Here is a 16,242-nt window from a genome sequence, read left to right on the forward strand (position 1 = left end):
CATTGTTGCACAAGCGATTGAGCATTCACGCTCTCACTCTCGTGCGCACTTGCTCCGAGTTGCGCCGTATTATTCCAAACGGCAATTTACTGTACCGGTACCATATGTTCACGGAGACACCATAAATTGCTGTTAAGCCTCGTTGCCCAACCGTGATGTCACATGTCAACTTTTTATGTTTGACGAAGCAATAAATGTCTGTCTGTCTGTCTGTCTGTCTGTTTCGCATTTATCAGTAGCTTAGTTATCTATAGCTACATTATCCACTTCTCAGTAAATCCGCCAAACTAGGAGGCCCGGACGCTGCCGGCTGTGGCTCTGCGTCGGCCGAATTGGAAGAGTATAATATTTGAGATTGGTCCCTATTAAATCCGCCTGACTGTTGACTTTGCGAGCTAGGCGACGAAACCCCGCTGTTTTGCAGACTAGGTGGGGAAAAGAAGCTGCTTTGAGTAACAGTTCCACGATTGAAATTGTTCGGAGGCTGTGTAGGCTGACGGCTGTTCTGACTTATGACAGCGGTCGTTTTATCGCAGCCGCATACAGGCGAACGCTGATCTCTATGCACGACCAGTCTGCAGTCCTTGTCGCACAGTTTAGTGTGTCCCAGCAAGCACTTGTGATAGGTGCCGTACTCGTACAAACGTCCGTCCGATTCGCCGGCTGTTTTTATCCATACGTTCCCGTCGTGTACGGACAGAGATTCTTTCTGCAGGCATCTGGCTCGCTGGGTTATTTTATTGCGAAATATGGCGAGCGCTTCTTGTACCGTACGCAGTTTGACTTCTTTGACGGTCGGACGCCGTTTTGGAGGTGCTGTGACCACTGACAGCGGTACGCGGCCTGTGGGTAGAGAAAATGTACAGGATAAGGATTTTGGATTATAGCCGGGTTAGACAAATATCGACGACCAGATATGGTGAAGTAGTCGCTGGTGATACGGTAAAAGTGAAAGTATAGCGTCATAAATTTTCAAGTACTAGTCGAAGCAGCAACTTCAAAGTAAGCTGTTTAAAATTACAACCTCTTGAGTACACAGAAAAGTACTTCGTCCCTACCTGTCGGTTGCAAGGGATCGTTGTAATGAGTCTGTCTGTTTCCGCTCATAGAGTTCGACGGTTGGTAATTCTGCGGCTGGTGTTGCGGTACGCTGCCGGCTTGCGCGTAGCCTGTGTTCTGGCCGCCACCGTTTCGCATCTCATTCATCCATTTGTTGTACTCTTCAGGATTTTCTTGTTGATTCGGCGGCTGCCTGGGAACTGACACCACAGGATTGTTGATTTGGGGAGTTCTCATAGGTGGGGGCTGGTGGTTGTTTTGCGGCGGTGGGTCGAAGTTTGGGCTCCATCTTTTCTGTCGCAGTGATGATCTTGTTCCCCATGACCAGCCTGGAGGTAGACCCTGTAACAAAATCGATTTTATGAGCCCTGCTTGTAATTTGAGACGTTTCATTTTGTACTTCTACTCGAAGAAGTTTTGACACGTCTTGCGAATAGCTACTTTTACTTGTAATTGAGTATTCGTTTTGGACGTAACTTCTGCGTCTACTTGAGCAGAAATTGACAATTTTACTTCTATTTCTGCTTCTACAAATCAAGATCAGCAAATAGGAAGACCCTACACAACAAAACCACTGTTATGAATATCGTCTGTAAGCCGAGATAAAGTTTCTTATTACCGCTAACATCCTGGGAGGGTCGAACATGCATTCCTGTATCGACGAGACGCTTTGTCGTGAGAACAGGCCTCCGTTTCTGCTCGTGTCTGTGATATAGTGAAGGCCAGTGAGGCAGTGCAGCCTGCGAGCCATCACGTTCGTGAACGACGCGTTGAAGAAATGTCCGGTGTTGATCGCGAATCCTGTAATGCGAGTGACAGGGATTGAATGAGATTCTTGCTTTGTATTGGTTGCGGATCATATGTAGAGATCGTGGCAGAGCGACGATGTTGTCGAGTCGACATATGACTCCATTCGATTCGATTGTTCAGTTGGCGGCTACTTGCTTCATGTCACATTACCGGTTTACCACTCTTCCTACGCAGGCCACGTAAAAAAGCCTCTACATATCTGCTATTGAAGGTATAGGTATGGATGGAAAATACATATTAGCAACAGCAGCAAGGTAATGTATTCCCTTTGCACTAATACATGTTGGCCAGGGATTTCCCTGATGTTGGCCGTCGAAACTCATCGATTCATACAATCATACTACGCCGTCGGTTTACGCGTTGCGCATTGTTTAACTCTATATAATTTCACTGCGCTGCGATTGTCGGATCGTTACTTCTTAACAATCAATCAGTGCGGCAAATTCATCTGTGCCTCGCCCGGTCATTTGTTTCTCTGCGACGTTAATAACGTAACAATGTCGAATGTAAAATTCCTTTGCGATTTTGAAGGGTTCTGGCACTGCTGACATTATTAATATTTGGATTTTCGTAATCAGTGTGACAGTAGCATTCGATAAATATCAGTTATTATAAATTATGAGCTGTTTATGATGAATTGCGCTATCACAGATAGGGCTAGACTCGTCTGTGCCTCACCTCTCCGTTCGCGCTAAACAGTACAGGATCTAAATGGATCGCAACTCGATAATCCCCTAATTTCTCTACTTCGAACTGACGTGCAGATTAACTTCCATGACCACTACCACTCCAGTGACCACTAACCAGCCATGATTTATACTCAGAAGCTTTTATTGGTCAGCAACGAAGCACTGATGGTACTTTTGGGAATTAATATGCGCTGGTTCTACTTGTACTTCAATGGAAATGTACGTCATCACTTCTAAATAATGACTCTGTCCCCATCTGTTTATAGTACCTAGCGGAAGATGCCAAAGCAACATGTGGAAATTCGATTGATGCCTTTAAGTTTTCGTGGCTCCCGGTGGAGACTAGAATTCACATTCTAATCAGACTTGGTTGCGAAACATCTGGTGTCTGCCGGATATAGCGACGTAGGTAACATGTAATTTTTCTCGATGGCGGCAACAGCTCAATGATTGCTCTAGTTTCGAACCTTCTAACCGAAAAACCACACGATGAGCCGAACAGGAGGATCCTTGTCATGTTCGTATGACAAGTCGATAATATATTTTTATGGCCCGCATCAGCGTTTGTTTATCATATGACACGAAGGTTGATGGATGGCCTTTCTTGTTGAACAGGAACAGATGAGTTTATAAATATAATCAATTCTAATACAAATAATGAACGTCTACTGTGATGAATAAAATATGTACAACTGGGTTGTAGGGTGTGTACAGAAACATGCGTTGCTACAATTAAAGTCCAGGCGAAACCGGACCCACCAGTTACCGAACCTTATTACTACCGTATGACACTTTTGTAGACGGATTTCGTCTCTTATTGTTTCTATATACATGTACTCTTTTATCGTATGGAATAGTGTGAATTTCACTTTGTACTACAATAATAATTATCGTGTCGTAATTATGCGCTCGAGACAAGCAAATTATAATGCGATGTATTACGAACAGCGATCTAACATCCAACGCTGTCTACTAGAATTAGTTGTATTAATGTATAATGTAACAGCGCTCTCAATCTTTATATAACTATATCTCTATATTCTATATAATTGAATAGTATATTCGTATTGAAATAAACCCGAATATTCGATTATATAAACCCGAATATTCGGGTTTATTTCAATAAGAATATTATTTCAATTGCATACTGAAGTTTTTCATGTCCAATAGTCTCTTCATATAACTATAACCATATATACACTGCTGCACTATGTCTTTAAAATGTGAGCTAGGCCTATACGCATTGAGCGATTACATATAGAAATTTTAGTACAAAATCGAATGGCTTTATAGCATGAATTCGATTTATGTTGGCGGTACAAAATGACTTGACGAAGCTCAAACTCGCCTCTCAATCCGTCCAGCCTGAGAAGCGACTTCGCCATCTTTTCCATATTCGCTCGGACTCGCAAATAAGCTGCATTGCCCGCGTCGACATATACCCACGATCTCCCCATAACCCTGAAGAAAGAGCAATTGTAATAAAGACTTGGACAACTAGATAATTCTAGTTATCTCATTAAACTAATTAGAGCGAAATGCCGGTAATCTAATTCTAATCTGATTTGTGAAATGTTTGTATACTCTAATTTTAATTTTTAAGTTCTGGTTTCCTTATAATGCTACAGGAGAACTGTATACTGCCGGTCATCCGACAGTCGACGAGCATGTCCACATTCAGTCGAAATACAAGCAATTACTACTAAATAAATACAGTCCATCCTCAAGATTACCGGACCACGACTGACCTATCGATCTCGTTTCCCATGACATGCCGCCCTATTTCTTGTCGCTTCCTTTTTCTATACTATCTTCTTTACTTTCATTCAGTGTGCATGCCTCCTCTTTACATCGCCTAGGCCAAGGTGGGTGTCAGGTTCCACAGACTACTCCTTGTCGCTTCGACATCTTCCTGTCTTTTCATTGTATTGCATTTTTTGTGGTGTATTGAACTGATAAAATTGCTAATAAACCAATGATGATGATGATGATGTACAGTGCGTAACGATCCAAGCTTGGCGTTCGATTCTGAACTTAAATTCTAATTGAAATCCAATTTTGGAAAAATTGTGCAGCTATAAGGCTAATACCGATGTAATCTGGAAAAGCTGAGCACGTTCTAGGTCACTAGGTGTCCGACTTTGCATGGAAAGAGTATACTATTTGACTTACTTGATAATTCTTTGCGCCCGTTGATAAAACTGTTCTTTATACTTGTCGTTGAGCCAACCGTACTGCATATTGGACGTGTCGTAGCTGAACATAAGCAGGTCTGGTTCCAATACTACAACGGCAGGGATAGGAGATAGATATTTGAGGAAGGCGTTCAACTTTTTGTCGTAATCTTCCCAAGAATCGACGAGAGAACCAGGTTTGTAATGATTCCATAATTGTCCGTTGCCTGATAGTTTCATTCCTTCGGTAGGACGCATATTAATTACTATGAGTGGGGTTTTACCGTTGCACGCATCGACACGTATCATCGCAACAGTTGCCTTGTCTTCCACTTCATCTCCTGTAAGCCAGTACGCAGATTTTTGATATGTGTCACCACCATACGTTCCTACAATGCGTGTGGAGATTGTAGCTATTCCTAGAATCGCAGAGTACATGGCAGGGTCATTGTAAGTCCCAAACGATGGCTCAGTTCCGTTTATGATGGAATCGCACATCAGCATAGCTTTTTTGGGACTGGTTGGTCCGTCCGCTGACTCGATGGGCGGCTCTTCCGTCGTAGCAGCGGCTCCATCGTCGCCGCCGAAACCTTGCATTTTGAACGACACAAAAACGATGACACCAATAACGGCGCAGACGATCAAGCCCATGCTAAACACGAAGCATTTCTTCGACATTGCCATGATTTATATTAAATATTGGCATAAGCAGATCTAATGAGTTGGAATACAGAGGTTAAAGACATCATAAGTACCGGTAACGTTGTAGTAAATACTGAATATTCCAAGTCAGGGCTACTCATAACTATCGGACTTTCACATTCAGTGTTGAATCCGGACCTTAACCACGTTATAACCAAGTTTTATAGAACTAAGCAAATTTGCAACTTTTGTTACTGGTCTTTTGCTAAAAATAGTTGATTAGCTCTGTTCTAGCGATTCGACGATAATTGGATATCATCCTATTTTTCCTCATAAGATCTACTTAGTTTGAATACAGAAAAGACCAGCATGGCCTACTAAAAACGTTTTAGTGGGCCATGAAAGGACACAGGTAATGTAATGAACACTGAATATTCTACGCGATTAGCTGATATTTTTGGATCATCTTATTTTTGCCTCGGGAGATAAATCGTTATGAAGATATCGTCCACACACCCATGGCTTTATGCAGCAACTGGTTATGCACGAGCGATGCGATCCAATCAAGAACAACGAACACAACTACACAATTTCGAAGTTGGGATTCCGTAAAATACCCCCGATAAAGCTGACATACCGGGTCATTTATGATCATAATGTGCTTTATAGTTTTATAAGCGCGAGCCGGTAATGACTCGCGTCCATTTAAACTCTCGTAAAACCATAAATACACAGAATTTACCGGTTTTATCTCACTTAATCACAAAAATAACTACAATCAACTGGCGCATCAAGACCGGTTACCTATAACGAATACGCGTTCTCAAATTGTGAAATTGTATAGTCGGTTTTAAATCAATCCTCACGTAATTGTTCACAAAATATCAGATGATCTCATAATCCTGGAAAGATCTGCTTCAGAATTGCTATAACGCACTCTGTACACATCCAGCTCGAAGTACAGTTGCGCATATTTCTCGACCTTGATGCTGGCAATGATGGCGATAAAAATTGTTAACCGCTCTTTGACGACTCGCGTACATCTTTCTATTGAAATACGCCAGCGGACATCATTAATTCCCTCCAATCCTACAATATGCGACATCCAACTTCATGGATTCTGTAACCGTGTAGAGAAATGGTGACTTTGTGCGACCATTCATTTTTGCAGGCACGCAATTCATTTGTGCAATGATCTAGGCGTAGTAGTATTCCGTCATCAGCAAATTCACGCTATACCGCCTAAACCACATCCTTCTATTTCGCCTTCATATTATCGTTAATAAACCGGCATAAACAGAACATTTTGAGCTTTTCCGAATTAAATTAGAATTAAAGCTTCAGTTAATTGGATTAGAATTGGGAATACTGAATTCACAAAAGCTCGGACATTGAATTATATCCCGAAATACAACTAAAACCAAGTTCACTTTCTATCAGATCAGATTTGATGCTCATAAGCATTAGAATGGAAAATGTCTGACCACCAAGCTGTACTCGTTCCGCACTATACAGTTCTCCTGAAGCATTTTCAGGAAAACCCGAAATTAAATTAGAATAAAAGCATAGAAACATTTCATAAGTTAACTTAAGAATTAGATTATCGGCTCTAATTAGTCATATTAGACGACTAGAATTATGTATAGTTGTCAAAGACTGGCAACACAATTATACGTGGGTGAGAGACAACTGACACATAGGCTTGATACGTTTCATGATCATTCTTATATGATCGATTGTCTTCCCTGGCAAATTACGTTGCGACCCTTGTTGAGCGAATTGAAGTTCGACGTATAGTATTGGTATCGATCTACACTTCAGTTGATTGATAGTTACGTCGTCAATCAGGCTGAGATGATTGAATTGATAACGTGACAGTGGGGAGAGAGAGAAAGAGTCTTTATTTTCCTCCAACCAGAATACATAACGCATAGCAGTGATGGTGGAACAGAAAATATGCTTGCACAGTATTCGGCATTAGATAGGAATGATCGATAAGACCGTGAAGGTCATCTAGTCTGATCACACCAGCATCAAACAGGTACACTTGACTTTAAACATTCTGACTGTAAAAAATGTCAGTTAAAAAAGGAAAATATAAGAAAAATTAAACGATGGTAGCAAATGATCAATGAAGCAATGTCTAGGCGAGGTAGGGCAACATATCTTTCCTTAGCGCGATACGCTGCAGCATTTGTGTCTTGATATTACACACACAAGGAGCTAGCTTCGTGTGATAGCAACAGCTACTTATCTATACCAATGTTATCACCAGAACTGCTTCTTAACCTGCACTAACCTAGTGCGAACCCTTACGCTAATTTGCAAGCCTTTGGCGAACCCCTAAATTTTCGCCTATAGTCACAAAAACATGAATCTACTACGTTACACATCTAATACTACACATTACTACATAATGATGGCGCACAAAATGAACTGTGCACTGTGCAGTGCATCAACAACAGCGAAGAACACAACAACAGTGATTTTCACCCAACGCCGAAAGAATATAACAAATATAGACTGGATATCAGACCAGTGAGACTGGCTCAGTCAAACCAATTATGGGGTTCGTTTGATCCCCGAAAAGAACCACTGCCCTAGACGCAGTGGATATTCGGAGATAATTCGAGCTAATAAGTAATTTAATGATAATATCACAGCCAAGGTATAGCTCAGCAAAATCTTCGAATAATTATATCAAGTGCAGCTTCCGGTACGAAGTAGAGTATATAGAGAACATCTTTTAGATCATTATTATTTTCATGTTTGGAATTTAACCGCTGTGCCGTCCACCGATCGTCTACTTTCGTTAAAACTACGTAAGGCTACCCTAAGACTTGTCGATATTTGTTTTTGCAATGTTCTAATCCACTTAGTCCCATAAACCTTGATATACGCCTAACATACTGGACAGCTTTCGTGATACTGATTCAACCAAACGTTAAGCCTAATATTAGTGTAATAATTATTTGCCCGAGGCAAAATATAAATCCAGTTCAGCCATACGTTCAACGCATGCCGATGCGTTTATAGATTTGCATCTAAAGTGTTTTGGCTGGAAAAACTAGTTTCGTAGAATTTTAGTGTAGCTTGTGTTTTCATATGGATATTAAAATTAACACGTTCAATCATCAGACCAACAGGTCATATAAATATCACGACTTTATGGTATGCACATTGCACATGTGCACACAGTGTACGTACACTGTACAGATCGCTTGTGGCCGTGGGTATATCATGAGTCGACGTATATCCCGCAAAAACATTAAGGACAGAAATATATCAAGCCCAATATCGTCCTACGTACTGTAATTACGTTTTTGGAGATCATTCACATTGTTCGCCGGCTTAGCAAAACTACAGTCAGAGTGGCCAATTAGTTAAACAAGTGTCTAATTTCTCAACATGACAATCAATGGGTGCTGTATAACTCCAGCGGAGAAGCCTTTTGCGTGAATATTTGGTTACAGTTCATATCTAAAACCGATTCAGCAGGTTAAACCTAGCATAACTCAACACAAGAGCGACAATGTCGTTCAATGAATTTAGTTCCTGTGTTTGCCCATTAACGCCAACCCTATAACTGACTGACATAATTGTAATCCGCATGTACGTAGCGTTAATCTCCCCCTACAAAACGGAATTGAGTAGGATTATCGCGACTTTGCTCTTTTGAACAAATGGTCAAAGCCTCTTATGAGTCGAGTTTACCAAATGAAACACCCGTGACTCATCTAATGCCGAGTAATTCTGGAATTAGACGAGTCTCGTGTTTATAATACTTTAAATTTAAATCGACGTGTATTAAACATCTGTATCAGCTGCTTGAAATCATGCAAAGTTGTTAGAAATCATCTCAGCCTAGCGCTATTGCACCACACTAAAGCTGCTGGCCACGAAAATTTTCAATATTTCGAAAATTGATTAGAACTAGAACTATAGCTACATCGTTTCATTTTTTAAAAATTGGACCAGTGTTAGAATTATAACTACCAAGTTTTTTCCAAATTAGATCAGAATTATAGCTACATCGTTTCATTTTTCTAAATTGGACCAGTATTAAAACTATAACTACAAAGTTTTTTTTCCAAATTAGATCAGAATTATAGCTGGATAGTTTTCTCAATTACATTAACATTTGAATTACTTCATTTGCGAAAACTTGGGAATTGAATTAAGTTTAGTTCATATCAAAGCAGAGCTCATTCTCGTAAGCTTGGTAATGACAAAGGTCCGTACAGAAAGCTTTACTCGTTTCGCACTACACAGCTCACCTGTAGCATATTCGGTAAACCCATAAATTAGATTAAAATTACAGCGTAGAAACAGCTCACAAATTGGATTACCGGCATTTCGCTCTATAATTAGCCTAATCAGACAGCCATAATTATCTAGTTGTCCAAGTCTGCTCCAGACACATGAGCATAGTATGCAGTAGATGTTGTAAAAGTATTATGCAATTTCAGCCATTTTAATAATAAGGAGCATAAACCACCGAAAACGATACAATATGATTCCAGTCGCGAAGATGAAATTCGACGGCAGTTTCGTTTGTCGCGAACTGGATTTTCAACTGAAATTCGATATTGCAAATTGCGAACATTATGTAAGTCGCGCGTGTCAGGTTCGTGGCTCTCGTGAGCAAATTATGCGAGCATCGATGGAATGCGCGTGACGAAGAGAAAACGAGCTTCTCTCGTAATGGAAACAGCTGCTCCACCGATATCAAATCTTAGAGAGAGATTGAAAGTGCTGATACGGTGTCAGGACAATACCGAGAAAACCATTACCGAGAATGCCATTACCGAGAATGGACACCACCGAGAATGGACATTACCGAGAATGGACACCACAGAGAATGGACATTACCGAGAATGGACACCACCGAGAATGGACATTACCGAGAATGCAATATATGCAGCAATGCAGGCATGTTATGCATATGCACAGGTCGTGGGAGTGCATCACGGCGTTGCCACATTGGGTATCGATGCTCAGGTATACATTTCTCGGCAACATCAGTCCCAGTAAGCTATATTCTTGACATTGGCCATTCTCGGTAATGTCCATTCTCGGTGATGTCCATTCTCGGTAATGACCATTCTCGGTAATGTCCGTTCTCGGTAATGTCAATTTTCGGTAATGGCATTCTCGGTAACGTCCATTCTCGGTAATGGTTTTCTCGGTATTGGTATAGAACCTGCTGATACAAAGCCTGGCACCGTGAAGGTCGGTTTTGCCCATCAACGTGAACTCTGCAATCGAAGACACAGGGAAAACTGCACATGAGCACAATTTTATGATAGGTTGTTGGGCATGGGATAGACACAGAGTTAAATGAATCAAATTCCATCGTCCGCGTTTACAGATCTCTTGTATTTACGATTGCATTTCAAATATATGCTGTTTTAAAACACTTTGTTGAAAACATGTTTTAGAGTGTTTCAAAAATGCCTTGTAAAGAAAACCAATTATTTCCCAAAGGTTGTATAATTTTGCCGTGATTGTGCAAATATATTCGGCTACTAATAAATTTACTGCATCCACCAGTCGTATAGTCTATAGTCTATACGGACGTTTAATACTTTGTATTATTTATGCATTCTAAAGAAATAATTAATGGACCGCGTTAGCAAGTTTGTATATAGTTGCTGTTACTTCTGTGAATATGTTATCTTCCAGTGACGCAAGCAGGGCTGTGGAGTCGGAGTCGGTGGAGTCGGAGTCGGGGTAATTTTCGCTTGATGGAGTCGGAGTCGTGAAAACTATAATAGCTGGAGTCGGAGTCGGTGGGAAAATACTGACTGGAGTCGGAATCGGAGTTTGTGAGAATGACTATGACTTCGACTACAACTTCTCTATCATGAAAATATTTGCTTTCAAAGAATTTTCAATAGAATTTTTATGTACCACCAACCCCTGTTATTACTAACCCAACCATACAGATCAGGTGCGGCCAGCCCGTGGCACGCAGGACAAATTTGGTACACGAGAAGGTTAGGTGTGGCCTGCGAGAGAATTCTCGAAATTATATATGACATCAGGTACAATTGCAAGGCCAACCAAAATTTGATTAGCATGACCGCGAAATTTGATGATGACTAAAACAACAGTTCTGACGCATTGACGTATCCAGGGGTCAGCCACATATATCCCAGATCTTCGTATATGACCATGAAGTAGAATATTTCATAGCAGATTTATTTGACTTGAAATTTTTCTCGGTACTTCGCATAATTCATTTTCACTAGATTTCTTGCATTCAGTATTTGAGCCCCCTTCTGAAAATTATAAATACATATTATTCACAGAATTGAGTCTAACTATTTTCGCAATTAGGAGATACGGCTTCGCTTGTGCACTCGCAGCGAGATCGTCGACAAAACATATTTGTACAAAATGATAGAGGCATGTTCACTGATACCGTCGATTTTGCTATGTCTAAACGTCGAATAATCCTGTCCTTGCCAAACGACCCCAGTGGTATACAGATGCGACCCCCAATGTATGTTAGCGACATATTTATTGATATAGCTATAGTCTTGCAAAAAAATTTCGCGCTTCGCGCGACCAGGGCCTGATTGCGCACTGCACAGTTGCATGACATATTGCTATCAATTTTAGAGCGTATTAATATAAGTCTTGTTTGCAATGTTACCTAATTCGGTTCGCTCCCATCGACGACTAAAAAAGGGTTATCAACATTCCAGTTGCCCACGCAATGGTTCGTAAATCTCTGGTTTCCCTTTCGCCGAAAAAGTTGCCCACCCCTGATATAGATAAAATTAGACATTACTTGCAAATTACAACTCAAGGCTGCTGCACACTGGCTCTCGCGACACGACAAAGCGAGAGAATCGCGCCTGTCTGTGACAAAACCATGCACGCCGCGTTGCCAGACCACGCAACAAAGCGTCGGCGAGTGGGCTGCGCAACTCGCCGACAAAGTTGAAAAATTCCAACTTAGTCGCGAGTTGCGGGCTCAGTCGCAGTAGAAAATAAGCACGCGCTCTTATTTCGACGGTGCTGTTGCAATCTTTGCTAATCGTTCAACTTCCTAATTTAACATTCTCGTGTACCAGATGCGTAATTTATCTTGGGATTGACTCAGGGCGCTGTATGATATCCAACAAGCCCAGAAAAAGATTGATTCGACCTCAAGTTGATAACCTGAAGATGGATGAACGAAATGAAGATATATTTGATAATTAAATTACTATATGTTCACAATACAAGATGAATAACAGAGAACATGACCGCTACCCCGTCAATGCCACTGCAATGCTTGACATTACGAAAGTACCGGTAGACGAAGAAGAGTAGGTCCCGGTAGGCCTACATATTATAAAGATATCCGAGTGATGGACTATGCCAGGGTCTTTCAACGATTAGACACCTTCTTGTTTATATTCTTTGTATCTTTGGTATGTATATTGTGGATCTGCGTCTTGAGTTGAAATAATAAACTGAGTTTTCGAATTTGAGAATATCTTAGTGGCATTATGGTGTATTCTTTATCAAAATTCGGAGCATCAGCAAAATGCTGTCAGTACACATAGAAAACACATATGTGTAGGAAGTATCTTGATATGTTCTTCAATAGTAATAACCAAGAACCTATGCTGTTACGAAATCATTAAGCTGGTACAGAACAGATAGGCCTACGTTACGACTCGGTGTCCCAGTGTGCAGCGCAACGCAACTACCGCGATCGTTGGCGCGACACGATCGGGCAATTACCTGTTTTAGTCGTGTCGCAAAGCCAGTGTGCAGCAGCCTTCAGTTGCAGAGGGGAAGAAAATCGCAAGATGCGTTTTCGCGATGCAGTCAAAATTGATGCAATTTTTGGAATTATACCATGATACTGTGACAGAGAAAATGCATCGGCTCGTTTTGTAAAATTGTAAAAATTATGTAAATATGACCAAACGATGCTTCCCACTAGACAAAATTGAAAATATTTCTAGTGTAGCTTAGCTGTTTGGGTCGAACAAATGATTAGGAAAGACTGCAAGTCCCAATCCTTGAATACTTGATAACGTACATGTAGACTAGACATAGGCTATGGTCTTTGACTACTTAACTAAATTCCATTTATGACCAATGTCTATTATTCGTAGTAAGAGTGTTTGTGCTTGTAATGAGGATAGTGTGCAATGACAAAATTAGTAAGTTCAATTTCTTTATCAGTTGCTGAGTCATACACAAGAGCTACACTGGGATTTTTTATCTACATTTTTATTATACAGGATTGGATATCTGCCATATTTGAATGATTCATACATTTCAGGATATTAGAGAGTCTATGTTATAAAAACTTGAATAAGGAAGGATATTTAGCAAATCTTTATTTCATGTTGATTGCATAGTAGATAATTCGAGCTGTGCCACAAAGAAACAATTTAGCATGCCACAGTTAATCATATGTTTGCATATGTTTAATGGTTGTATGATAGTCATTCAACCGACAATGTGGCATATAATTTTCGAAGTAAATTGGTAATAATGCTGGAGTCGGAGTCGGTACGTTTAAAGACCGAGGAGTCGGAGTCGAAGTCGGTACGTTTAAAGACTAAGGAGTCGGAGTCGGTATATTGAAAATGTGTGGAGTCGGAGCCGGAGTCGGTGGTAAAATTTACCGACTCCACAGCCCTGGACGCAAGTAAATCAAGACGATTCTTTTAAAAATATGCTTACTGCTGGTAGCAACTTCATGGAGCCTGCGTTGCAAGCATTGCCAATTAGTTGGTATATGCTAGGCCTACCACATTTTGGAAATCTAAAAAGAGGACATTTTTCAGAAATTTGCAACTTGCAAAACTGGAATAGAATTCTCAAAAACCGGTGAATTTTTCCCACTTTGCGATCGGTTGACTGAAAAAAAAGGGCATCTTTTCCGCTCAGAGCTCAAAATAACGTTTTTCACTCCACACTGCCAGGTGGATGACTAAAAAAAGGTCATCTTTTCGCTCAGAGCTAAAATCACCGTTTTCCACTCCGAAATACCCGCCGGAGCGTCACTTCTGTGCTAATTTGCGGCATATCACTCGCAATTTGCTCTAAATCTGACCTAAATTTTCAAAAAAGAGGACAAAATCTCAAAAAAGAGGACAAAAGGGCGTCCTCCGAGGACACTTTCAAAAAAGTCAAAAAAGAGGACAAATCCTCTTAAAAGAGGACGTATGGTTTAAGCCTAGTATATGCACTTTCCCAGATCCGTAACTGCCGCATACCAAACCCCCAATTAAGGGGGGGGGGGGGGGGGGGGCGAGCTCGAAGGGGTCTATCACCCTATGGGGCGCCCGAAACCAATTCCTTTGAGGAGCTGACGAAGTGCTGTTTCGGTCGGACCTTCCACCGCGGTTTCAATACGTGAGCGAAAATTACGGTAACTGTTTTCGTCACCGAGGCCAACGTCACTTTGCTGTGTTCTCCACGTCCCATGCAAAATACAGTGGTATGAGAAGTCTCGGGTTTCGGGATCTCTTTTGAGCAAACCAACCAACCAACCCATATTCCTTTCCTATCGTGGATGGAGCCTCATAAATAATTACAGAAGTCAGGTTTGTCAAAAGTAGATGTTTTTTGTGATCCTCGAAGAAAAAAACTTCGCCATTACGGAACAACTGTCCCCTCTCCACGTTTGCCCTGCCAGCATTCACTCTGCAAAGGTGTCACTGTCAACTCCGAGAAAATGCACCCCAATTTGTAGCTGTGCAATGTCCGTGGAGTCGGATGATTCGTCCGATGCTAGGCTAAAGTAGCCTACGCTACGCTGCAACTTGTTTCAGCAACTGAGATAAAAGAACGACTGACATTGCGGTTACTCATTTGGACACGGTTGAATCAGACAACTGTGGCTTCAATATTGGCTAGGTGATGTTTGTTTGTTTTTTGATGTTCATATTGTTTCGATTACATTGGTCATTTTACACCAGGCCGATATTCTTTATTTTTGAGTCCGTATTTACGGACTTGTTGCACGGCCCACTTCTAGGCTTTCATAAGACACCGCTCACGCGGATCACGTGGCGAGGAAGAGCCTAGATCAGGGATTCTCAGCCCTTTCTTGGCGGTGGCCCATTTTCCGGTTTCAAAATGTGCTGTGGCCCACCTCTTATTTAAGAGTCATAATCCTGTTCAATGCATGGTAGTCGACGGCGCCGACATGTCTATTTATCTAAAACAGTGGTTCCCAACCTTTTTCGACCCATCGCCCCCTTTTTAAGGTCAACACCGATCATCGCCCCCTAAATTTTGTGTAACGAAAATTGGGCATACAAACTGTAATCACCGGTGGGTTGACTAAAAAAAGGTCTAATTTCCGGCTCGATGTCTAATTTGACACACTTTTGCAACTAAATTTCCGTGGGTTGACTAAAAAAAAAGGTCAGCCGTTTTAACGCGTCATCGCCCCCTTCGCTATTTTCGCCCCCGTCGCCCCCTTTGTCCACCATTTTCGCCCCCTGTCGCCCCCTTCGTCATTTTTGCCCCCCTAGACCGCCAAATCGCCCCCTGGGGGGCGATATCGCCTAGGTTGGGAACCACTGATCTAATATATGCGCATTTTTATCTTAATTGACTGATGATATTTAAATCTTGAGATCTAGGGTGATGAAATCGCGCCAAGCGCGACGAAAATTTTCGAGTTGAATAAATATTCTCCAACAGACAACCAACGACATAATCTTGGGTCCCTTTCGAGCTGCCCCAATTCGGGGGTTTGGGTGCGGCAGTTACGGCCCTGGTAGATCATAGGCTAAATCTCCTGTGTATATTATGATCAGGGATATATAGAACTCTAGAGTTCTATATATCCCTGATTATGATCATCCGCTGCTCCATTCGTGAAACACAATGATCAA

At 41.3% G+C, this 16,242-nt stretch overlaps 1 protein-coding gene across 1 annotated transcript; it reads right to left on the minus strand.

Moving 5' to 3' along the window:
- Nucleotides 1–225: 225 nt before the first annotated feature.
- On the minus strand, nt 226–5,928 carry LOC145437743 (uncharacterized). Its single transcript, XM_080315030.1, has 5 exons — nt 4,731–5,928; nt 3,907–4,019; nt 1,679–1,860; nt 1,059–1,401; nt 226–843 (listed from the first exon to the last, which is right to left on the minus strand). Exons 1-5 carry the CDS (start codon nt 5,414–5,416, stop codon nt 260–262), a joined length of 1,908 nt encoding a protein of 635 aa, XP_080171156.1. The 5' UTR covers nt 5,417–5,928; the 3' UTR covers nt 226–259.
- Nucleotides 5,929–16,242: the final 10,314 nt, after the last annotated feature.

This window comes from Botryllus schlosseri, chromosome 4, assembly GCF_051294905.1.
Source record: "Botryllus schlosseri isolate E-star chromosome 4, Bs_hap1, whole genome shotgun sequence".
NCBI classification, from domain to species: domain Eukaryota; kingdom Metazoa; phylum Chordata; class Ascidiacea; order Stolidobranchia; family Styelidae; genus Botryllus; species Botryllus schlosseri.